Genomic DNA, 25459 nt, shown 5'->3' on the forward strand with positions numbered 1-25459 from the left:
GCAGCATACTTTCTGACTTGTTTCCGTGCTGATAGGACAATGGAGAAATGTGGATCAGAGATTCTAGCACATGTGCAGAGAGTATAAACAGGGGGCATTTCCACTATTTTACTCCTAATTAACTCTTTATCAACCTTATTAATACGCATGAGAATCACCGGGGTGTTTGTTGAAAATGCTAACTCTTGGCTTAGGATGTGGCTAAGTAATCTGTGTTTTAAATGTGTCTCTGGGTAATTTTAAATTTTAACAAACTTTAAAAAAATAACACTTATTATTCTTCTGGTTATAAAAGAAAAACTTTAGAAAATGCTAACAATAAAAAAGATAATAGAAACCATTCGTGATTATACTTTGTATAGATGACGATTACCAATATCTTGATGGCTGTCCTTTAGTCCTTTTAAAAATATGCTGCCTAGGGGCACCTGGGTGGCTCAGTCAGTTAAGAGTCGCTTTTGGCTCAGGTCATGATCCCCTGGTCCTGGGATCGAGCCAGAGGCAGGCTCAAGCCCTACTGAGCGGGGAGTCTGCTTCTCCCTCTCCCTCTGCCCCTCCCCCCACTCATGCTCTCATGTGCATGCTCTCTCTCTTTCTCAAATAAATAAAAAATCTTAAAAAAAAGAAATCCACTTATATTCCTATTGGGTCTGGAAACTGGAGTAGATACTATTTAAAGCCCATTCTGACTCTGATATCATACTTAAAAGAGTTTTGCCATTCTTCGAGCATAAGGATTAACCCTGTTCAGACTAAAATTACATCCTCTGAAACTTCAAAGCTCAAGAACAAATCTTTCAGTGCAGACCTGCTGACATGACATGGTACAAAAGGCAATAATAACATTTCTTCAAAGATCACATACAGATGGCCAACAAGTATGTGAAAGGATATTCAATATACCTCACCATCAGAGAAATGCAAGTCAAAACCACAACGAGCTGTCATTTCACATCCACAAAGACAGATACTTTTTAAAAAAGGAAAAATAACAAGTGTTGGTGAGGTTGTGGAGACATCGGAAACCTTGTGCTCCGTTGGCGGGATCCTAAAATGGTGTAACCTCTATGGAAAACCGCATGGAGGTTCCTAAAAAATTAAAAATAGAACTACATCTGATGCAGCAATTCCACTTCTGGGTATATATGGAAAGCAGGCACTTAAACAGATATTTGCAACCAAAGTTCACAGCAGCTTTTTCGCAAGAGCCAACATGTAGAAGCAACCCAAGTGCCCATCAATGGATAAATGGGTAAGCAAAATGTGGTATGCACACACACACACACACACACACACACTGGGATATTATTCAGCTTTAAAAAGGAAGGAAAATCTGCCACAGCCTGCAATATGGATGAACCTTGATGACATCATGCTGAGTGAAATAAGCCAGTAATGAAAAGACAAATACCCTACAATTCCGCCTATATGAGGGATCTGAAGTAGCAAAAAAAAAAAAAAATCACAGAAACAGAAGGTAGAATGGTGTTTGTAAGGGGAAGGGAGAAAAGAGAAGTTACTGTTTAATGAATACAGTTTCAGTTTTGCAAGATGAAAAAGTTCTGGTGATCTGTTTCACAGTTATGAATGTATTTAAGCTAGTGAACTGAACACTTAGAAATGGTTAAGGTGGTAGATTTTATGTTATGTGCTTACCACAATAAAAGAATATAAACCAAATTTAAAAATATATTAAGTAAGAAAAAAGAAAGAATATAAACCATACTAAAAGATAATAAAAAGGACAGTGTAGCCCTTTTCTAACATTTTGAATTGTCACAAAACAGTGACATTATACAGTTAAGGTTTGGTTTGATAAAACATTTTCATGGAAACTGCTAGTTTCTAGAACTATATTCACTTGGGGTTTATAATTCTTGAAGTTGTCAGATTAAACCTAGTGGAAAACATAATAATAATAATGGATGAGACTAGGACAGAAGTAAAAATTATTAGATACTGGAATGGTTATAAGTGGGCATTAAATTTGACTCCAAGCTCACTGATAAACATGAGAGAGAAAGGGCTAACACAATGACTGTGAATTTTTGTCCAAACTAGTGAAGACATGTTTGTCTGAATAGAGAGGGAGAAGGAGGAGGAGGAGAGAGAAAGAGAGAGGGAGAGAGGGAGAGAGAGAGGTCTAATTAGAATTATGGTGAACTATTATCTCACCCTATGGAGTTAAACAATTTCTCTTTCTAACTCTTCTTGCTATTTTTATCAAGAATGCGCACAGAAAATTCAGGTATGGCATTTTTTAATACTGGAAAACTGGTTGATATGTAGTCAAACAGAACAATTGTTATTGTTGGTGAATTTGAGTGCAATCAGGTCTGTTTCCAACAATTTTTTTAGTTTCTAAGAAGACCAAAGTGAAGGGAAAGAATAGTAACTCTCTTCCCATTTTGCTTGATTAGGAACCAATAGGCTTTGTCACTGCATTTTCTAGTTTGCATTCATGCTCCTGCCCAGAGTCTTGTTTATAAGCACAAAGGTCCATTAATAATAAGCCATCCTGCCTTTATGGTTAATTAAGTGATTCCAAGTCATATTTAATGCTGTTAGGAGGACTGGGGACAAGCTAGACTGGTTAGTCACATGTGACCAAAGTTTCTGAGATGTTCTTTTTATTTTTTTTTAGCTATTTATTTATTTGAAATATTTTTTATTTAAATTCAGTTAATCAACATATAGTGTATTATTAGTTTCAGAGGTAGAAACTAATGACTCATCAGTCTTATATTAAAACCAAGTGCTCATTACATCTCGTGCCCTCCTTAATGTCCATCACCCAGTTACCCAATCTCCCACCCCTTCCCCTCCAGCAACCCTCAGTTTGTTTCCTATGATTAAGAGTCTCTCATGGTTTTTTTCCTTCTCTGATTTTGTCTTGTTTTATTTTTTCCTCTCTTCCCCTATCATCCTCTATTTTGTTTCTTAAATTCCACATATGAGTGAGATCATATGATAATTGTCTTTCTCTGATTGACTTATTTCACTTAGCATAATACCCTCTAGCTCCATCTACATCTTTGCAAATGGCAAGATTTCATTTTTTTGATGGCTGAGTAGTATTCCATTGTATATATATACCACCTCTTCTTTATCCATTCATCTGTCAATGGACATCTGGGCTCTTTCCATAGTCTGGCTATTGTGGACATTGCTGCTATAAACATTGGGGTGCAGGTGCCCCTTCAGATCACTACATTTGTATCTTTGGGGTAAATACCTAGTAGATGTTCTTTTTAATTTAAATGTTTATACTTCTTATTACTGAAAATTTCAACCATATAGAAAAGGAGAGCACGTAACACAGTGAATTTCCAAGTACCCATCACTTAGCTTCCAAGATGATTAACTCATGGCCAACCTTGTTTTATATATAACTCCATCTTCTACTCACCCCCAGGCTACTCCAAAGGAAGACTTAGACATCATATCATTTGTGCTCAGATATTCATTACCCCAGGATAAGTGGTAATCAAGAGGCCAGCCCAGAAGCAAATATATCAATTGCACATAAAGAGAGTATAATATAAATGAATGTTAAAAGCATAAACTAAAGCACATCATCTTCCATGAATATTTTCATAGCCTCTTATGGAAGTCCCCAAACATCTGGAGTGGTGTGTGGTGCATTCGCAACCCAAATCCGGTCCTGGTTCTGTGCCATTTTCACAAGTCTGTGAATATGTGAAGTCCACAGGGCCTACTTTTGGTCTGGTGACCCACAGTGCCTTTCCGTCTAACCCACCTCTGACTAGTCTTGGGACCGTGCCTGAAACTCCATGTTATTACATTACTCCTTTTGATCTGCCAGCATTGTGGGCTCCACCGAAAGCAGGACAAGTGGGATTTTATCAATCATTAGCAATTTAACTCTGTTTCACATAACTTTTTTTCTCATTACAAATGTAACATGAGTTCATGATAGACAATGTAGAATATACAAAAGAGAACATAAACAGCACCCATAATCAGGCATAAACACCAATATGTTAGTGCTCATCTTCCTTTTCTTTTTTTTAAAGATTTTATTTATTTATTTGACAGAGAGAGAGATAGCGAGAGAGGGAACACAAGCAGGGGGAGTGGGAGAGGGAGAAGCAGGCTTCCTGAGGAGCTGGGAGCCCGATGCGGGGCTCGATCCCAGGACCCTGGGATCATGACTTGAGCCAAAGGCAGACGCTTAACGACTGAGCCACTCAGGCGCCCCCCATTTTGTTTTTCTAGGCACAATTACACTTCGCCCCCCAACAAACATAGGATATTTTACATTCTGTTTTTAATTTGCTTTCATTACTTGATAATATATAGTAAATATACTTCTCTATGATTAAATATTCTTCCCCAACATAATTTTTTATTTCTACAAAATATTCCATTCTAAGAAAGGGCTATAATTATTGTCCTTTTGGGGACATTTATTTTCTCTTAGTGACACCTTTGTAGGGTACTTTTTTTTTTTTTTAGAGAGAGAGAGAGTGCACACACGTGAGGCTCCGGGTGGAGTGGGGGGGAAGGGCAGAGGGAGAGGGAGGGAGAGAGAATCTTAAGCAGGCTCCACGCCCAGTGTAGAGCTGAATGCAGGGCGCAATCTCATGACCCTGAGATCATGACCTGAGCTGAAATCAATAGTTGGACACTTAACCGACTGAGCCACCCAGGCATCCCTGTGGGGTACATTCTTAAAGCTAAACTCTACATATCGGTGTTTGTTTCCTTAGAAAATAATCATTGGATTAGTTGGGGCCAAGGGTATGCATAAAGATCTCTCCATTTTTTTTTTTTTTTAAGATTTTATTTATTTATTTGACAGAGACACAGCGAGAGAGGGAACACAAGCAGGGGGAGTGGGAGAGGGAGAAGCAGGCTTCCTGAGGAGCAGGGAGCCCGATGCAGGGCTCTATCCCAGGACCCTGTGATCATGACCTGAGCTGAAGGCAGACGCTTAATGACTGAGCCACCCAGGCACCCCAAGATCTCTCCATTTTTAAGTGTAATTCCTACACTTAAAAAACTGCACCACATTATACTCCCACCAACAGTTTATAAATGTACTCCTGTTTCTGTGCACCCTTACCAACATTATTTCTTGTAAGAAAGTCTGTTACTTTGAAAACACATACCTGTTAGTTTTCATTGACCAGCTTAGTCTTAGCTCAGAACAGAGTTCCATAAGTTCCACTAGATAGTGAGGGTGCTGGGATAGGAGGAGAGGAAGAAACAGAGAATGGATTGACAGTGTATTTTACAAAGTAAGGTTAGGATATGATATCTGAAAGCTGGAAAAGCCGGTCCATAAAGTTTCTACCACAACGTGGAACTCTTAAGTAAAGGGCTGTGGAGAGTCCAATATGGCACTTACCCCACCCCCCAGCCCCTCACTGCCTCCAGCCACTAGCACAGTTCAATTCAATCCAGTCTCAAGATGAGTGGGTCTGCAGGAGAAAGGAGCACTTCTTTTCAGGCTTCTCTGCCACTCTGGTCCTGTTTCCTCATTAAGAAAGTGAGAATAAACATCACACCAGTATTACCCACATTGAAGGTTTACCGTGGAACTGAATCAAGTCATGTATTTGAAAATATTTTGTAAACCTTAAATGCCACAAGAGTGTAGCAAGGGAATTCGATTCTGAAGTCAGCAAGTAGGGGTGCCTGGGTGGCTCAGTTGCTTAAGCTTCCGACTCTTGATTTCGGCTCAGGTCATGATCTCAGGGTTGTGAGATGGAGCCTTGCAGCCTTGCGACGGGCTCTGCGCTGGGAGCGGAGCCTGCTTAAGATTCCTCTCTCCCTTAACATAAGAATAAAAAAAAAAAAGAAAGAAAGAAAGAAGAAAGGAAGTCTATAAAGTCCTTAAAAAATATATTATCTACCAGGAAAAGCTTTAAATAAACTTTAGATTGATATTAAAAAAAAAAAGATTCCTCTCTCCCTCTGCCCCTCCCTCCTCTCTAAAATAAATAAATAAATAAATAAACTCAGCAAGTAAAGTTAAAACTGAGTGCAAAAAAAAATTATTAGAAGTTCCTTAAATTAGGCATGTGTGCAGTAAGATGCTCTCACTTAGAAGGCACATGAGAACAAAGTCCCTCTGAAGGGGAGCTGGGACGAATACATTCTCAGTAAAATTGCTGGAGGAATTGCTGTACTGTAACTGATTTTCATTTTCTCTTTCTGCCGAGTGCATAACAATCTAAGTCATGATGCAACACTGTTATTGTTCTACAGTTTTATTTTGGTAAGTCAAGAAATCTCCCTGCGTCTCTTCATTTGTCTAATGGTGTACTTCAGCTGGATCAGGGTTTCCTCCAATTTTCATTTGACACATATTTTCAGAGTTTACTATTCTCAGTGTGTGCCAGGCTGCTGTGCTGGATGTCGGAAAAAAAAAAACACCAGGAAGGAGACAGTCTGACCACAAGAGGCCAGTGAGTGGTGAGGCAGTTTCAGCTTTGATTTGAGGAGTCCTGGGTTCTTTGATCACCTTCTGGGGAATGCAGTGAATGTTTAAAAAAAAATGGAAAAGTTACATATTTTGTTATGAATACCAGCTGCAACGCTACATCTGATCCATGTTAAGTTACTTTGTTTCCTCCTTTGCTGTTTGTGTTGCTACTTTTTAATGTAACATTTGCTTTAAACCTGGGTTAACTCAACTATTTTTTAATTTAAAAAAGTGGAAAAATGCAAACAAAATGAGTGGACAATGAAAAGCAAGTCTTTTATTCTAGCCTCCCCCTTCCCCCCTCTCTACACACACTCCATCCCCATTCACACCGTCCTCCTATGCAGAAGTAATCGCTGGGTCAGTACTTAAAAAGAAACAGTTGTTAAGGTGATCCCTGGGGTCCAGAAGTTAACCAAGCAGAGAAACTCTAAAGTCCGTTCCAACTCTAAAATTATGTCCAAGTCTTTTGCAGCATATATTCTACTGAGGGTGCAAAAAAGAGACAGCCTTGCCTTGTCTAACACTGTGGTTGGTAAAGGGACAGATGAATACAAATTGAATTCAGAATTACACGCTAGATTTAGAAACATGAAGGAAAGAGGACAGGGCTCAAACACTTTCATGGTAGGTGGTTTATATACGGATCGAATAAAGGCCCCCTCTGGGCTGTAAACTCCACGAGGGCAGGAACTCCATCGCGAGCTTTCACTGGAGACCTTGGCACACCACAGGGGCTCACTGGGCCAAGGACCCCACAACCCAGCACCGGGGGCGGGGGCGGGGGGGAAAGCAGGGAAAGTCACGTGACTCGAGCTCCCCTGCAAAACCGCCCTCCGCCTCCGAGTTGCAGCGCCAGGCCCGGCCCACGGGCCTCACCAATCCGCGAAGGAAGTCAAATTTGGCTAGGCCGGCCGAGAGCAGCGTTCCGCGGGTCCGGTCACCCCGCAGCGGCGACTCGCCCAGGTCGGCCCACTTTCCTGTTAGTCTCAGGCGGTTACCCCGCCCACCCGGCCCAAACACTATGCTCCAGATTGCAAGTGGCAGGGGCAGAGGCGCCAGAAGTGGGCAAAAGCGCATGCGTATTGACGCAACGCGGCGGCAGCTCGCGAAGATTGGGGCGGAACTTCAGACAGCCGAGCGAGGACGAAGGAGCGGCGTCCCCTGCGCGTGCGTGCGGCTGCTCTCCCCGGCCCGACCCACGCGGCGCGGCGTGGTGACGCCCGTGCGGCCCGAGGAAGGGGTGGGGCCGTGCCGGGGCGGGCCTCCGCGCTCCTCCCGCCCCCTCTCCATCCCGACGCTCCCTCCCCCTGCCGCCCCCACACTGGGCCCCGTCAGCCCGAGGGTTCGTTCGCGCTCAGCTTCGCGTCGGCCCGGCCCGGCCCGGCCCGGCCCGCGGGCAGATGCCCCGAGCTGCCGCTGCCGACGCCGCCGACTCGGCCGGTGGCGGTGTGGGAGGCGGGCGTCCGGCCCCGGGCCGCTGAGTGTGACGGACGGGGCCGGGGGCCGCCGGGCGCCGCGGCGTCGGCGCCTCCGCGCGGACCATGTATTTCCTGAGCGGCTGGCCCAAGAGGCTGCTGTGCCCTCTGGGGAGCCCGGCCGAGGCGCCTTTGCACGTTCAGTCCGACCCCCAGAGGACTTTCTTCGCCGTGCTGGCGCCGGTCCGCCTCAGCATCTGGTACAGCCGAGTAAGTAGAGCCGCCCGCCGCCTCTCGCCGCTCCCTCCCGGCGCCCGGGCGCGGCCCCGCCCTCAACTTCCACCCGGAGTCCCGCGCCCCTGCCCCCGGCGCCGCGTCCGCGTTCGGCCGGGGCTCGCGGGCAGAGGCGGCGGCGGCTGCCGGAAAGCCGTGCGCCTCCCCGCGTCGGAGCGGCGGCCGCGCACCGCGCACTCCGCGCGCTCCCTCGGCCGAGCCCAGACTTGCCCTCGCTCCCTTCCCCCATCCCCCGAGGAGCAAGTTTGAACTTTCCGCAAATAGACCTCCCCTGCTTTCCAGGCCGTGGTTCTGGAGTGGGGGAAAGCCTGCCGGGCTTCCCCCAGTGCCAGACTTGGAGGCCTGCGAGAGCTTGCTTCTAGCAGCTGCAGCCGCGGTCCTTTAATTTTAATGTTCTGCAGCCAGAAAGGTCGGTTTGTCCTGCCCCTCGCTGCACCCCCAAACATCTCCTGCCCGCTTTCGGGCTGGTCCCCTTCCCTGCTGCCCTAGGACTCTTCGCTAGAGAACTGGAGGGGGCTTCGGAGGAGCGGACTTTGAACTCCCAATCTGTCCGCGCTGCTCCGGGGTACTTAACACCTGGAAATAGTAAGATTTGGGGAAAGCAGGAGACTGAGTTCTCTTGTTTGCTTTCTGCGGAGTGCTGGTTTTTCATTCTAGTATCTAATTACCGAGTAGGTAAGAGAAAAAAACAACAAAAAAAAAACCTTCAAAAATAAGTAGTGGATGGGATGCTCCCCATTTTCCGCGAACGCTGCTCTAGGTCAGTCTATAAAAGCGACGGAATTAAAAAAAAAATGTACTTGTTTTCCCCCCCGCCTGCCCCAAAGAAGGCAGTACTAATCGACGTCAGAGTGAACTTTTTCTCTTTTTATAGCTGACTTGTCCGCGTGGAAATAGGTTGTGACCTTGGCTTTATCACATCTATGTGGCACCCTGGCTTTACTGACTTGAGTTAAGTTCGTGAAAACCCTCAACTGTCTGTACTGATCGTTTGAATGTTTATATAAAGTCCCTGATCGTTCTCACACACAGCCCTGGTAAACGTGATGGTGGGATTTAGGTGTTTCTGGTATCTTTTTTATGTGACTGTCATAGTTAGGCTGTAAATCAGACTGTTTGCCATTAAGTTGGGGCCGATTTAATTTTTAAGTATATATCAAAACAAAACAGGTCGGTGCCTGTTGAGTCTGGTGCTTGATTTCATTTTCGAATATGTATATTGTATATCATTTGGTTGTTAGATGAGGTACTAATTCATTTACATTGTGTAGCCAGTAGAATCATTTTTATTTGCTTGGGTGTATATAACTGTTATTTTTAAAGTACATGCAGGAAAAAATAATTAGAACTTGAATGTTAAATTGTCTTCTGAAGTTAGTATGAATTTCACTCTAAGGTAACAGCCTAAAATTTAACTATCTCTAAAAAGGTAGACCTAATTTGAGGCAGAACTAAATATGAGGGATGAATAGACCAGAAGCCTGTAGGTTACTTTATTGCTCTATAAAAGAAACAGAAATGTGCCTCAACATTCTTAGGGATATTGTGAGTGTTAAAAATACGTTTTTTGCGGGCGCCTGGGTGGCTCAGTTGGTTAAGCGACTGCCTTCGGCTCAGGTCATGCTCCTGGGGTCCCGGGATCGAGTCCCGCATCGGGCTCCCTGCTCGGCGGGGAGTCTGCTTCTCCCTTTGACCCTCCCCCCTCTCATGTGCTCTCTCTCTCTCTCATTCTCGCTCTCTCAAATAAATAAATAAAATCTTTAAAAAAAAATACGTTTTTTGCCTTTGCAGGTGGATACTGTGTAAATTAGGCAGTCATGAAATTTAAAACAACTCCTACACCTTTCTTTAAACTTCCATCCTCCACATAGATACCTACTTTCTACGAAGTCCTGGGGTTACTACCATTTAGTGCTTTCTACGAAGTGCTGGGGTTACCACCATTAAAACCCATTGTGCGAAGTTAGGTCTAGAGACTCTGTGGGTTCACTAGTATGAGGTGAAATGAAATGCAGGGATACCCTAGGGGAGGCTGCAGGTTATGGTAACCTTGATCTCTGGCATCAGCTTCATCACTTTAAAAATCAAGTATTGGATCAGATGGTTGTAAGGTTTGTGCTTATATAGCTGTGATGATAGGAAACAGGTGCCAGACTACAGCTTTGAGTCTCTTCTGCCTGGAATATGCCTGTTTTCACTCTGAAAGTTTTTTTGGGTTTTGTGTGTGTGTGTGTGTGTGTGTTTCATTTCTAAACTTACTGAAACTAAGGTAAAATCAGTTAGCAAACTTTTCTTAAAAGTGAAAACACTTCTAGCTAAATTGAGTTATCAGTTACTGCACAGTTTAGAGTGAGTTGATTTAAAATGTTCACATGAGAACATGAAAGCTTTGTTTTTGGAGAGATACTGTACATACAAGTAATATTAGAGAATAAAGTGAACATTGAAGATCTAAGGAAGGGTTTAATGGAGTTGAGGTCTTAAAAGCTGCTTGAGGGCATTTGGAGACAAGGAGAGACATGCACGAAGAGGTGAGGATATAGTATGATTTGCTTATTTGAAATTTTGTTGGATCTCTCTTAGCCAGTTAAAGTCACTTAGGGATGAATTTTTAAAAAGAGAAAATGTGCATTTAATAGTCTAAGCTGTTTTTTTTAAGTGTCCAAAATGATTGCTGTGTTTAAAATGTTAAAATTAGTCATGAGACTATAAAAACATTAAAGTAAAATCTCTAAGAATAACTTTTGTGCATTTTATGGGTCTTTTAGTGAACTTTTTTATACCTCTTACGGTTACTATTATGTACTCTATGGGTCTAGTTGTAGTATCAGTTTTATAGAGTCATAGCTCTTTAAAATTCTTTCCTAACTCCAAAATTAAGAGGAGCGCACATGTGGGGAGGGGCAGAAGGAGAGGGAGAGAGAGAATGCCAAGCAGACTCCCTGCTCAGTTGTGTGGAGTCGCCCGTGGGGATCGATTCCACAACGCTGAGACCATGACCTGTGCCGATATCAAGAGTCTGATGCTTAATCAGCTGAGCCATCCAGGCGCCCCTAGATATGTTTATGAACAAAAGAGTTTCTACAGATACTCACTTGGCTTTATTTCATTTTTTTTTTTTTTAAGATTTTATTTATTTGAGAGAGAATGAGAGAGAGAGAGAGAGAGAGAGAGAGCATGAGAGGGGGCAGGGTCAGAGGGAGAAGCAGATTCCCTGCTGAACAAGGAGCCCGATGCGGGACTCGATCCCGGGACTCGATCCCGGGACTCCAGGATCATGACCTGAGCCGAAGGCAGTCGCTTAACCAACTGAGCCACCCAGGCGCCCGGCTTTATTTCATTTTTAGTGTGAAAGGTGTAACTTGTTTTCAGTGTAACATGTTGATGTAAATTTGTTTTCTCTACTTTGTGATTCTACTTAGAAGTTCTAAAAACTGCTCGGGGGTTTATAACAGGGATCATCCATATATTTCGGAACCCAAAAAAGGGTGCTCAAAAAATGGTTTAGCACATACATGTTAGGTTGGGGTGGTAGAGTTATGACTGAACTGCCGGAGCAGTTGACAATGTATTTCTGCTATGGTGTTGTCAAAGGACTAGTTTCAGCGTTGGGATTGAAGTTGCCGTTTAAATCACGTTATGATTTCTGACTGACCCATTTATGGTTGTGGGAGATTGTGTTTTGTACTGTACTAGAGAGCCTATAATTATTTCTCTAATATACTGGTGAATTATGAATATTAAGGTCCACATATGTGAACCACAAAATGACACCTTAGAATGCTGTAATTCTAAATTAGTCTTATCTCAATTTTCAGGTCATTATTTCATATATGTAAATTACCCTTAAAAGTATTTTTGAACACCTTCTGTGACAGATTGTGTAAATAGGTAATATATGAAAGGAATGAAGGGGCATGTTATACATAACAAAACACTCTATTCAAAGATGTTAGTGTATTAATATGGTAAATGAAAATTTTGTGAGTAACTACTGTGAGGGTTGCTAATAAAAAGCAAATAGGCAAATAATTTACTGAGCTTATGAAATGAATTGTGTCTTTGAGTAGCCCTGACTAGAAACTTATGTTCTTGTTGGTGTGTGCTAATAATAGAGAATAATGAGATAGATGTTCAAAGAAGCCATGTTGTAGGATTAGGTATATGGTTAACTGTGGACCTCAGGAAGGTCATTCAATTTGTACCTACGTTTTCCCACTCTCCCATTTCTTACCTTCTCAACTCTGTTCTATTGCTGACTGCCTCCAGAGAGCCTTCAATGTAAACTTACTGATTAGAAGTCTTTTAGGGTTCACTGTTGGTTAAAGAATGAAGTTCAAACTCCTTAGTTTGCTATCAGAGACACTCCCCTCTTGGGATGATCACTTGCCCCATCTCTGCCTATCAGGATATTATCCATCCTTTAGTTTCTGTTGAAATCCTGCTTTCTCTATGAGTCATTCTTTATTTACCGTAACCAGAAAGGTTCATTTTTTTGATGAACTAATGTTTGTATTGTAAGTTTTGCACACATGACTTAATTTTCCAATTAGATTTTAAGTTTCTGGAGGGCAGAAATGATCTTCTTTTGTACTATCCATAATGCCTTGCACAAAAGCATATGCTTAATAAGTATTTTTAAAATAATGGATTTATGGTATCCTGTGGATAGCAGAGAATTTTTTAAAGGTTTAGTAAGTGGAAGGTTTTTAAATGTTGACATGTAATAAAAATAAACATGGTAGTACTAAATTACAAGTTAAATTCAGAAAAAGTTATTTTAGAGAGGGTTATTTAAGTGAAAGTGAATTAAGTACTTTTTTTTTTAAATTACATACAGTCCAGTTATATTAGAAAAGAGTAGTACGTGTTATTCACAGTAGCCAAAATAGGGAAACAACCTAAGTGTCTGTCAGTGGACGACAAATGGATAAAGAAGATGTGGTATATTTACACAATGGAATATTCTTCAGCCACGAGAAAGGATAGTTTTTCATTTGCAGCAACATGGATGGACCTTGAGGGCATTATGCTAAGTAAAATAAGTTGGACAAAGACAGATACTGTTTGATGGCACTAATTTGTGGAGTATAAAAAAGCCAAACGCATAGAAAGACAGACTAGAATGGTGGTTACCAGAGGCTAGGAGGTATGGCCAAAAGAGAGTTGTTCGAAGTGTACAAACTTCAGCTGTAAGGTGAATGAGTTCTGGGGATTTAATGTACAGCATAATGAGAATAGTTCCTAATACTGTTTTATATACTTGAAAGTTGCCAAGATAGTAGATCTTCAGTGTTCTCACTGTGGAAAAGAAATGATAAACATGTGGTGCAGGTGTTAGCCAGCACTGTGGTGGCAGTCATTTTGCAAGATATACGTGCATCAGACAACATGTTGTACATCTTAAGCGTATGCGGTGTTGTATGCCAGTTATAACTCAATAAAGCGAGGGGGAAAAAGTGGTAGGTGGGAAAGAGTCCTCTCCCAAAACTCAAACTACTGTGCAGTTTTATAACCACCAGTTGAACTCCTGGTTCCCAGTCTGTGTTTATATTGAAGTGATCTGTGGAAAGGGTGGTCCCACAAAAAAGCAGCAGTATAAATATTTAAATAAAGACATTTCATCCATCTTCTTCAGGTGCTTGTGAGTCATTGATGTGATCCATATTACAGATAAACATTCTGAGTTTACTGTGGACTAGGTGCTTTACATCATGGGAAGCAGTGTTTCTTGAATTTAGGTCCTTCACATGCCTCATTCGAGATTTTTGCCCTGTCCTTATAGTATTTCTACAGTCTAACTTTTAAACTTGAAATTCTCTTTCAAAGTAATTTTTATCTTTACAATAACTGGAAAGCTAGCACCACTCAGATGAATACAGGGTTACTATATGAGGAAACAATGAAAACAGTGTAATGAAAATCTAGGTTCCTGCCAAAGGCTCTTGCCCTTTTCTTAAAAGGAGCAGTTAGCAGATACATGAGAAGTGTTTAGAGGTAAACTAGCCCCTCTCACAGACTTCCTCTTTACCTAAATCAAAAAGATTGAAGAAGAGTTGGAAAACATATTTTCTCACTGTTTGATTAAATAGTACAGTGACTGTCACCTAAAATGGTGGTATAGGAAATACTGTGTTAAGGCATTGTATTTATTGCCAAATATGCAATTTATCAAATTAGAATAAATTTACAATTTATTTATTTTTAAAAAAGATTTTATTTATTTATTTGACAGAGAGAGAGACAGCAAGAGAGGGATCACAAGCAGGGGGAGTGGGAGAGGGAGAAGCAGGCTTCCCGCGGAGCAGGGAGCCCGACACGGGGCTCGATCCCAGGACCCTGGGATCATGACCTGAGCCGAAGGCAGACACTTAACGACTGAGCCACCCAGGTGCCCCTACAATTTAAAAGTATTTAAAAATAATCTAGAATTCAAATGCCACAAAGTGAGAGAATTACTTACTTAAAAATATTTTATTGACTATCAAGCATCAGTTGGTTGGAATCAAAGTACCTTACCTTTCTTTTAAATTGATTATAATTGCTTTGAGTTGCTATCCCAAACCTGTCCTCCCAAGTGATTTGCCTTATGTCCATAATATATCATACATAAATTTACATATGAGATTCTGAATATTACTGTGGGTATACAGTAGAATTTGCTGTGGTTTAATTTTCTAACAGCTTTATTCAAGTGTATGAGTATATTGTAAATGCACACTGATTTTTTAGTAAATTTATAGAGTTGTGCAACCATCATCACAGTCTAGTTTTAGGACATTTATAGCAACCCAAAAAGTGTCATGCCCATTTGCATTTAACTTCTGCTCCCACTCCAGCCCCAGGAAACCATTGGCCTTTTTGTCCCTTTAGATTTGGCTTTTCTAGAAATGTCCTGTAAAGGTAATCATATAATGTGTGGTCTCTTGTGTCTGGCCTTTATTTAGCATACTGTTTTTGTGGTACTGCTTTTCATAGCTGAGTAATATTCCATTGTGTGGCTATACCGCATCTTAAAAATCCATTTACCAGTTGATAGATACTCGGTTGTTTCTGTTTTGGGGTCATTATGGGTAATGCCACTATAAACAACTGTATATATATGTCTTTGCAAGGATGTATATTATTCCTTGTAGGGAGATACTGAGGAATGGAACTATTGGGTCATATAGTAAGTTGATGTTTAGCTTTTTTAGGAAACTGCCAAACTATTGCACAGTAGTGGTGGCATTTTACAGCCCTACCAGCAAAGTCTGAAGGTTTGTTTCTCCACATCCTTCTCAACACTGGCTGTTTTAAGTCTTCTTTATTACAGTCATTGGGTTTGTAGTGGTATCTCATTGTGACTTTAATTTGTACTTTCCTAATGACTGTGAATGTTTAGCTTTTTTTCATGAGCCTATTAGTCATTTGTATACCTTATTCGATGAAATGTGTATTCAGATCCTCCCGCCCCTTTTTTTTTTATTGGAGTGTTTTTGCCTTAGTGAGTTGTAAGGGTTCTGGATTTTCGTTCTTAGTGGTGTCTTTTGGAGAGTAAAAGCTTAATTTTGATGAAGTCTAGCTTTTTTTTTTTTTTTTTTTTTTTTTCCTGAATCATGCTTTTTGTGTGCTAAAAAAACTTTTGGCCAATGCAAGGTCATAGCATCTTATGTTTTCTTTTATAAGTTTTATAATTTGAGCTCTTATACATAGGTCTGTCATCCATCTTGAGTTGACTTTTTTGTTTGCAAAGATCTAAGTTCAGGGTTTTTTTTTTTTTTTAGATTTTATTTATTTCACAGAGAGACACAGCAAGAGCGGGAACACAAGCAGGGGGGAGTGGGAGAGGGAGAAGCAGGCTTCCCTCTGAGCAGAGAGCCGGATGCGGGGCTCCATCCCAGAACCCTGGGATCATGACCTGAGCCGAAGGCAGCCGCTTAACCGACTGAGCCACCCAGGCGCCCCTTTGTTTTTGTTTTTTTAACCTGTAGATCCAGTTGTCTTAGCACAATTTGTTGGAAAGACTCTTCACTATTGAATTGCATTGGCACCTTTGTTAAACATCAATTGACTGTAACAATAAGGGGTTATTTCTGAATTTTCTATTCTGTTTTATTCATCAGTATGCCTATTATGCAAGCATCACACTGTAGCTTTATTGCAAGTTTAGAAATTGGGTGGTAAAAGTCCTACTTTGTTTCAAAATTATTTTGCCTATTCTAGATCCTTTGCATTTCTGTATAAATTTTAGGATTATCTTGTCAATTTCTACCAAAAAAAACCACCCCAAAACAAAAACCGGGATTTTTCAGGGGATTGCACTAAATCCGTAGATCAATAGAGTCGGTATCTTAATGGTATAGAATATTCCACTCTATGAACATGCTGTGCAGTGTCTTTCCATTTATTTAGATTTAAAAAGATTTTTCTTAGTATTTTGTAATTTCAGTGCACAGATCTTCACTTTTGCTAAGTTTATTCCTAAGTGATTTTATTTATCTCTTGTGATGCTCTTGTGGATGTAATTGTTAATTTCATTTTCAGATTGTTATATGTATATAGATGCAAAATTGATTTTTCTATATAGCTGTTTTGCAACCTTGCCAAAACTTATTCTCATAGGGTTTTTTTTTTTTTTTTTAAAGATTTATTTATTTTAGAGGGGGAGAGTGTGAGCATGTGTGTGCAAGTGGGAGAAAGGGCCGAGGGAGAGGGAAAGAGAATCTCAAGCAGACTCTGTGCTGAGCACAGAGCCCTACATGGGGCCAATCTCACGACCCTGAGATCATGGCCTGAGCCAAAACCAACAGTTGGATGTTCAACCGACTGAGCCACCAGGGTGCCCCTCAGTTTTTTATAGTTATAACTAATAAACAAATTCAGCAGAATTCCAAGGCACAAAATCAACATGCAGAAATCAGTTGCATATCTATACAGTAACAGTGAACATTGAAAAATGAAGAAAACAATTTATAATAGCATCAAAAAGAATTAAATACTTAGGATTAAGCTTAACTAAGGAAGTGACAGACTTGTATGCTGAAAACTATAAAACCATTGCTGAAAGAAATGAGAGATGTAAATAAATGGTAAGAAATCCCATATTCACAGATTATTAAGATGCCAGTACTACCCAAAGCAATTTACAGATTCAGTGTGCTTCTGTTGGCTTTTTTTTTTTTTTTTGGTAGAAATATAGAAATCCATCCTAAAGTTAATCTGGAATCTCAAGCGGTTCCTCTCATCAGTTTAGACAAAATTTTAGCAATTTTATAGATCTTTTCAGTGAGCCAACTTTTGGTTTTACTTATCTTTTACTGACCTATTAATTTTGTGTTTTCTGTTTTGTTATTTCTGCATTGATTTTTAAATTATTTTCTTTGGGTTTGGTGTTATATGTTCAGTGGGTTTGGACAAATGTATAATGACCTATATCTGTCATTGTAATGTCATGTAGAATATTTTCCTTGTCCTAGAAATCCCTTGTGCTCTGCCTATTCATCTCCCCCCCCACCAAACATTTGATAAGCACCAATTTTATTTTCAGTTCAGTTTTTAAAAGTTAATCATTTCTAAAATTTAATCATTTCTTTGAATCATCACATGGGTCATTTACAAGTATGTGGTTTAATTTCCAAATATTTGAGGATTTTCCAAAATCTTTGTTATTGATTTCTAACTTAATTCCATTGTGGTTTGGGACTATATTTTGAATGAGTTTATTCCTTTAAGTTCAAGACCTGTTTTATGGATTGGCATATGCTTTGTGTTGGAAAATGTTTGATGTGCACTTGTAAGGAATATTCTACTATTGGCAGAGTGTTCTCTAAATGATAGGTTAAATTGGTTGGCATGGTCGTTCAAGTTTTCTGTATCCTTGTTAATGTTCAGTCTAGCTCTGTCAGTTATTGAGAGTGGAGATTGAAATCTCCAATTCTGTTATTGAATTGCTTTCTTTCTTTTTTTAAAATTCATTTGACAGAGAGATAGCACAAGTAGGCAGAGTGGCAGGCAGAGGGAAAGGGAGAAGCAGGCTCTCTGCTGAGCAGGGAGCCCGATGCGGGGCTCGATCCCAGGACCCTGGGATCATGACCTGAGCCGAAGGCAGCTGCTTAACCGACTGAGCCTCCCAGGCGCCCCTGAATTGCTTTCTCTTTCAGTTCTGTGGGTTTTTGCTTTATATATTTTTGGGCTGCATAGTTAAGTTTGTATACATTTATAATGGTTATAGTTGCCTTTTGTATTGACCTTTTTATCATCATTGGTTCTCTCTTTCCACCAATGTTTCTTAAAGTGTATTTCATTGTGTATTAATATTGCCACTTGAGTTACCACTTATGTGACATACTTTTTTTCTACCCTTCTGGTTTCACAGACTAATTACATTTTTCAGTCTAAAGTATGTCTTGTATGGACATTTATTTAGATCTTCCTTTTTTTTGTTTTTGTTTTTTGGTTTTTTCCCCAAATCCGGTCTGATAATCTCTGCCATTTGATTGGAGTGTTTAGTCGGTTCACATGTAATTATTGATAGGGTTGGGTTTATATTAGCTGTTTTGGTGTTTTGTTTTCTGTATTTCTCATGTCCTTTGTTTACTCTTCTAATTACTTTGATTTCTTTTTTTAAAAGATCTTATTTGTTTATTTGAGAGAGAGTGCGCACACGTGCACAAGCTGTGGGGAGGGGTAGAGGGAGAAGGAGAAGCAAACTCCCTGCTGAGCAGGGACCCCAATGCAGGATTTGATCCCAGGACCTTGGGATCATGACCTGAGCTGAAGGCAGGCACTTAACCAACTGAGCCAGCCAGGCATCCAATGCTATGATTTTTAACCATATTTTTCTGATTTATTTTATTTATGGTTTCTCTAGTGATTACAGTTGCATCTTATTACGATACTTCGGGTTAGTACTGAATTCTGGTAAAATATAGCAATTTTTTTCAGCCTCCTTTTTTCTTTCATGGCTTTTTAAAAATATTTGAGTATATTGACAATGTTAACATTAGTTTCAGGTGTACGACAAAGTGATTCAACATGTCTGTACATTATGCTGTGCTCACAAGTGGAGCTACTACATAACCTATTACAGTATCATTGATTATGTTCCTTATGCTGTACTTATCCCTGTGACTTTTTAAATCCATAACTGGATTTTTCTTTTTTTTTTTTAAGATTCTATTTACTTATTTGACAGAAAGAGAGAGGGAGCACAAGCAGGGCGAGCCGCAGGCAGAAGGAGAGGGAGAAGCAGGCTCCCTGCAGAGCAGGAAGCCTGATGCGGGACTCAATCCCAGGACCCTGGGATCATGAGCAAAAGGCAGACACTTAACTGACTGAGCCACCCAGGTGCCCCCACTTTTCATTTTTTTAAAGTGGTAAAATATGCATAACAAATTTGCCTTTTTAATTTTGAAATGTATATTTCTGTGGCTTTAAGTACATTCACATTGTTGTGCAGCCATCACCATCCATTCCCAGAACATTTTTCATCTTCGCAAGTTGAAACTCCATACCCAGTAAACAATAATTCCCTAATTCGCCCTTGTCCTCTTACCTGGCAACCACCGTTCTACTTTATGTCTCTATGATTTTTACTGTTGTGGAAACACAATATTTGTCCTTTAGTGATAAATTTATTTCATTTGGCATGTTTTCAGGGTTCTTTTATGTTCTAGTACGTAACAACATTTGCTTCCTTTTTAAGGCTGAATAATATTCCATTGTGTATATGTATTTAATCCATTCATTCATTGATGGACATTAGGTTGCTTCCATTTTTTGGCTTTTGTGAGTAATGGTGCTGGAACGTTGGTGTTCATGCCCTTGCTTTTGGTTCTTTGGTGCATATATCCTAAAGTGGAATATGTGGATTATATGGTAATTCTGTATTTAATTTTTTGAGAAATCACCACACTGTTTTTCACAGTGGCTGCACCATTTTACATTCCCATCAGTAATGCACAAGGGTTCCAATTTCTCCACATCCTCACCAACACTTGTTCTTTTCTGTTTTTGTTTTTGTTTTTGTTTTTGTTTTTTTTTTTTTTGCTGTCATCCTGATGGGTGCAAAATGATATATCATTGTGGTTTTGATTTCCGTTTACTTAATATTAAGCAAGTGATGTTGAGTATCTTGCCAAATTCAGTGTCTTAAAGTTTTTATCCTGTGTTTTCTTCTAAGAGTTTTGCAGTTTTACCTCTTTATTTTTAGGCTTGTGCTCGATTTTGAGTTAGTTTTTGGGTCAACTTTTATTTTTTCATGTGGATATCCAGTTTTCCCAGTGCTTTTTGTTGAAAAGGCTATTCTTTTCTCTTACTGAATGTTCTTGGCATCCTTATGAAAATTTTTTTTTTTTTAACAGTACATACAAGGCTTTATTCCTGAGTTCCCTGTTGTATTTTGTTCTGTTTGTCAGTCTTTATGGCAGTATGGAATTGTGTTTTCATTACCATAGTTTTATGTAAGTTTTGAATCAAAGTGTGACACCTCCAACTTTGCTCTTCTTTTTTATTCCAAGATTGTTTTGAGTATTTGGGATCCCTTGAGATTCTGTATTAATTTTTAAGGTGAATTTTCATATTTCTGCCCCCCCCCATGCTGTTGAGATTTTGATAAGTATTACATTGACTCTGTAGATTGTCTTGGGTAGTATTGACATCTTAATACCATATTGTAATTCAGTTAACACAGGAGGTCTTTTTCTTTTATCTGCATCTTTAATTTATTTCAGCAACATTTTTGTGGTTTTCAATGTACAAGTGTTTCACTTCATTGGTTAAGCTTAATCCTAAGTATGCTGTATTCTTTTTGATGCTACTCCAAGTGGAATTGTTTTCTTTTTTTTTTTTTTTAAAGATTTTATGTATTTATTTAATTGAAAGAGAGAGAGACACACAGCGAGAGATGGAACACAAGCAGGGGGAGTGGGAGAGGGACAAGCAGGCTTCCTGCTGATCAGGGAACCCGATGCGGGGCTTGATCCCAGGACCCCGGGATCATGACCTAAGCTGAAGGCAGTTGCTTAACCAACTGAGCCACCCAGGCGCCCCTGGAATTGTTTTCTTAATTTCATTTTTGGATATTTCTTATTACATAGAAATGCATCTGACTTTCGTGTATTGATACTGTATCCTGAAATTGTGCTAAGTTTATCACTTCTAACAGTTGTGTGTGGAATCTGTATGATTTTCTACACTTAAGATCATGTTTTTGGAGACCAGAGATAATTTTTCTTATTCTTTTTCTTTTTGGATGCCTTTATTTTTCTCACTGACTGCTCTGATTAGGACTTCCAGTACTATTTCAAATGGAAGTAGTAAAAGTGAGCATCTCAGATCTTGTTCCTGACATTAAAGGAAAAGCTTTTCAGTTTTTCACCATTGAATGTAATATTGGCTGTAGGTTTTCATACAGGGCTTTTGTTATGTTGAGGTGGTTTCCTTCTGTTGGTAGTTTGTTGAATGTTTTGATCATGAAGACTGTTGAATCACAGACCTGTACCTCTGAAACAATACAATATATGTTAAAAAAAAAAAAAAAAAGAAGAAGGAGATAGCAGGAGGGGGAAGAATGAAGGGGGGGGAATCGGGGAGACGAACCATGAGAGACGATGGACTCAAGGGTTCTAGAGGGGAGGGGGGTGGGAGGATGGGTTAGCCTGGTGATGGGTATTAAAGAGGGCACGTTCTCCCTGGAGCACTGGGTGTTATACACAAACAATGAATCATGGAACACTACATCAAAAACTAATGATGTAATGTATGGTGATTAACATAACAAAAATTTTTAAAAAGGTGTCCAGTTTTTCTGAATCCATTGAAATGGTCATGTGTTTTTTCTTCATTCTGTTAATGTGGTGTATTACATTGATTTTTCATGTGTTGAATCATCCTTGCATTCCAGGAATAAATCACACGGGTCATAGTTTATAATTCCTGTGCGATTGAATTTGGTTTGCTAGTGTTTTGTTGAAGATTTTTGCATCTGTATTCTTTAGGAATATTGACTTGTACGTCGTTTTCTTTTCTTGTAGTGTCTTTTTCTTTAGTATGAAGGTAATGTTGCCTCATAGAGTAAGTTAGTAAACGTTCCTGCCTCAGTGTTTTGGAAGAGTTTGAGAGAAGAATTAGTGCTAATTTTCCTTTAAATTTTGGTAGAATCCACTAGTCATACAGTCCTGGGCTCTTCTTTTTTGGGAGGTTTTTGATTATTGATTCAGGTTTCTTACTAGTTACAAGTTTATTCAGATTGCTGATTTTTTTATGATTAAGTCTTGGTTGGTTGTGTGTTTTTAAGAATTTGCCTATTTCACCCGGGTTATCTAATTTGTTAGCATATAGTTCATAGTAGTGTCTTCTCTCTCATCTCTGAGTTTAGTTATTTGAGTCTTTTTTTCTTAGTCTAGCTAAGGTTTCATAATTTTGTTGATCTTTTTGAAGAACCAACTCTTGGTTTCTTTGATTTTCTCTTTTTTTTTTTAGAATTTTATTTATTTGACAGAGAGATAGCGAGAGAGGGAACACAAGCGGGGGAAGTGTGAGAGGGAGAAGCAGGCTTCCCGCTGAGCAGGGAGCCCGATGCGGGGCTCGATCCCAGGACCCTGGGATCATGATCTGAGCTGAAGGCAGACGCTTAACAACTGAGCCACTCAGGCGCCCAGCTCTCTCTCTCTCTTTTTAAAATATTTTATTTATTCACTTGAGAGAGAGCACAAGCATGAATGGGGGGCAGAGGCAGAGGGAGAAGCAGACTTTCCGTTGAGCAGGGAGCCCATGTAGGGCTCGATCCCAGGACCCTGGGATCATGACTTGAGCCGAAGGCAGACACTTAACCAACTGAGCCACCCAGGTGCCCTGATTTTCTCTATTTTTTCAATTCATTTTATTTTTCTCTTTAATCTTTATTATTTCCTTATTCTAGCTTTAGGTTAAGTTGTTCTTTTTGTATTCCCATCAGATGTAAAGTAAAATTGATTTGAGACCTTTTTCTTTCTTTTTATTCTTATGTTAATCCCCATACATTACATCATTAGTTTTAGATGAAGTGTTCCATGATTCATTGTTTGTGCATAACACCCAGTGCTCCATGCAGAATGTGCCCTCCTCAATACCTCAATAACCCATCCTCCCACCCCCCTCCCCTCTAGAACCCTGTTTGTTTTTCAGAGTCCATCAAGACCTTTTTCTTTCTTAATGTAACCGTTTACAATAGTACATTTCCCATTTTGCACTGCTTTTGTTGCATCCCATACATTTTGGTTATGTTGTGTTTTCATTTATCACAAGGTATTTTCTGATTTCCCTTGTGATTGATTTTTTTCCTTTCCCAGTGGTTAAGAATGTGTTGCTTAATTTCCACATAATTCGTGAGTTTCCAGGTTACTTTTTGTTGTTGATCTTTAGTTTCATTCTGTTGTGATCAGGAAAAATACTTTTGATTGTTTCAGTCTTTATAAGTTTATTAAGACTTGTTTTGTGGCCTAATTTATGGTCTGTCTTGGAGAATATTCCATGTGCACTGGGCAGAAACATTTTTCTGTTGTGTGGAGTGATCTGTATGTCTATTAGGTCCAGTGCTGTTCAAGTTGTGTTTCCTTATTTTCTGTTCTGTTTTCCATCACCTTCTTTGAGGTATTATTGTGTAGTATGTTATGTCTGTGTATGTTGTAAACATATGTAAATACGGTGTTTTATATAATTGTCCTTGAACAACACAAGGATTAGGGACACTGACCCCCTGCAGAGTTACAAATCCATGTATAACTTCTGGGTCCCCCCAAACTTAAGTACTAATAGCTTACTGTTGACTGGAAACCTTACTGATAACAGTTGGTTAACACATATTTTGTAGGTATTATGTATTGTATTCTTACAATAAGATAAGCTAGAGAAAAGAATATGTTATTAAGAAAATTATAAGGAACAAAAGATGCATTATTGTATTTATTAAAAAGTCTGCGTGTAAGTGGACTTTCACAGTTCAAACCTGTGTTATTCAGGGTTCAACTATATTTTTAAAAACTATTGTTTTATAAATTCTGATATTTTTTAGAGAAATTAAAAGGAAAAGCAATAAAAAATGTGCATTTATATTTATGTGTGTATTTAGCATTCTCTGTGTTTCTTCCTTTGGATTTGAGTTACTATGTAACACACTAAACCACTATGTGGTTTAGTGATTTGCTAGGAAGGCTCACGTACTCAGCATATAGTCCTACTCATGGCTATAGTTTGTTACAACAGAAGGATAGAAAGCAAATTTGCCAAGGTAAGTCTCATTGGGGATAATCTCTTGGAACCAGGTGCAAGCTTTCAGTAATCCTTTTTCAGTGCAGTCATCCAAGATGTGCTTATTTCTTCCAGCATCAGATTTTTGTGACAGCACGTGTGCAGGTTTGACTACCCGGGAAGCTCACTATAGACTCGTTCCCCAAGGTTTTTATTGGGGCCTTTCTATCTAGCCCATACCCTGAAGGAAAACAGGTGTTTCAGCATAAGCCATGTGTTTTGTAGAGTTTAGGTACATTTAGCTATTTGTATCAGTTAAACAGTGGTGAAAGCTCTCCCCACATCCAAGTTCCCAGATGCCAGCCAAGGATCAACCTTACATGCAGGCCTTTTTTAGTATAGCATTCTCAGGCTTGTTAATTTTTTTGTGCATGCCATTTGATGTCATTTCTCTTCTGAGCGATCTCTTTGTATTTTTGTAAGGCAGGTCTGCTGGCAACAAATTTTCAATCTGTATATCTGGAAATATCTTTGCTTTGCCTGCAGTTTTAAATAATAATTCTGTTGGACATAGAATTCATGGCTGACAGGTTTTTTTGTTTGTTTCAGCGTTTATGTATTTTGTTTCATTGCCGCCTGGCCTCCATTGTTTTTGGTGAGAAGTCAGCTGTTAATCACACTTTTGTCCTTTTGTGTGTGATTAGTCATTTTATTTTCTTCCAGCATTTTCTTGTTGGCTTTCAGTAGTTTATGTGTGGTGTATGTACATAGGTATGTATGTCGGTATTTATCCCACTTAGGTTTGTCAAGCATTGTGAATCTGGGGCTTAATGTCTTTTATCAAACTTGGGGCATTCACAGCCATTATTTCTTTAATTTTTTTTTTAATCCTTTATAACATTTCTTGGAATTTCCCATTATACATATGTTGCTTCACTTGTCCCGCAGCCTCTGATGCTTTCTTCACTTTAGACTTTTTTCTGTTTTTTAGATTGGATAATTTTACTGAACTATTTTCATGGTTTTTTGTTTTTGGGTTTTTTTTTGGATATTTTTTGTTCTCTCAGATCTGCTGAGTATATAT

At 39.6% G+C, this 25459-nt stretch overlaps 1 protein-coding gene across 5 annotated transcripts in view; it reads left to right on the forward strand.

Moving 5' to 3' along the window:
• Window positions 1-7783: 7783 nt before the first annotated feature.
• RIC1 (RIC1 homolog, RAB6A GEF complex partner 1) overlaps window positions 7784-25459 on the forward strand; it is a 166363-nt gene continuing 148687 nt past the window's right edge. For 4 of the 5 annotated variants that reach the window (XM_035029164.1, XM_035029165.1, XM_035029163.1 and 1 more), the window contains exon 1: window positions 7784-8142. In XM_035029164.1, the coding sequence (XP_034885055.1) occupies window positions 7999-8142 (144 nt within the window). In that variant the 5' untranslated portion in view covers window positions 7784-7998. The remainder of the gene's footprint in view (window positions 8143-25459) is intronic. The other variant, XM_035029162.1, reaches the window with a different exon arrangement.

Source organism: Mirounga leonina, unplaced genomic scaffold (genome assembly GCF_011800145.1).
Source record: "Mirounga leonina isolate KUSES-001 unplaced genomic scaffold, KU_Mleo_1.0 Mir_224, whole genome shotgun sequence".
Lineage (NCBI taxonomy): Eukaryota > Metazoa > Chordata > Mammalia > Carnivora > Phocidae > Mirounga > Mirounga leonina.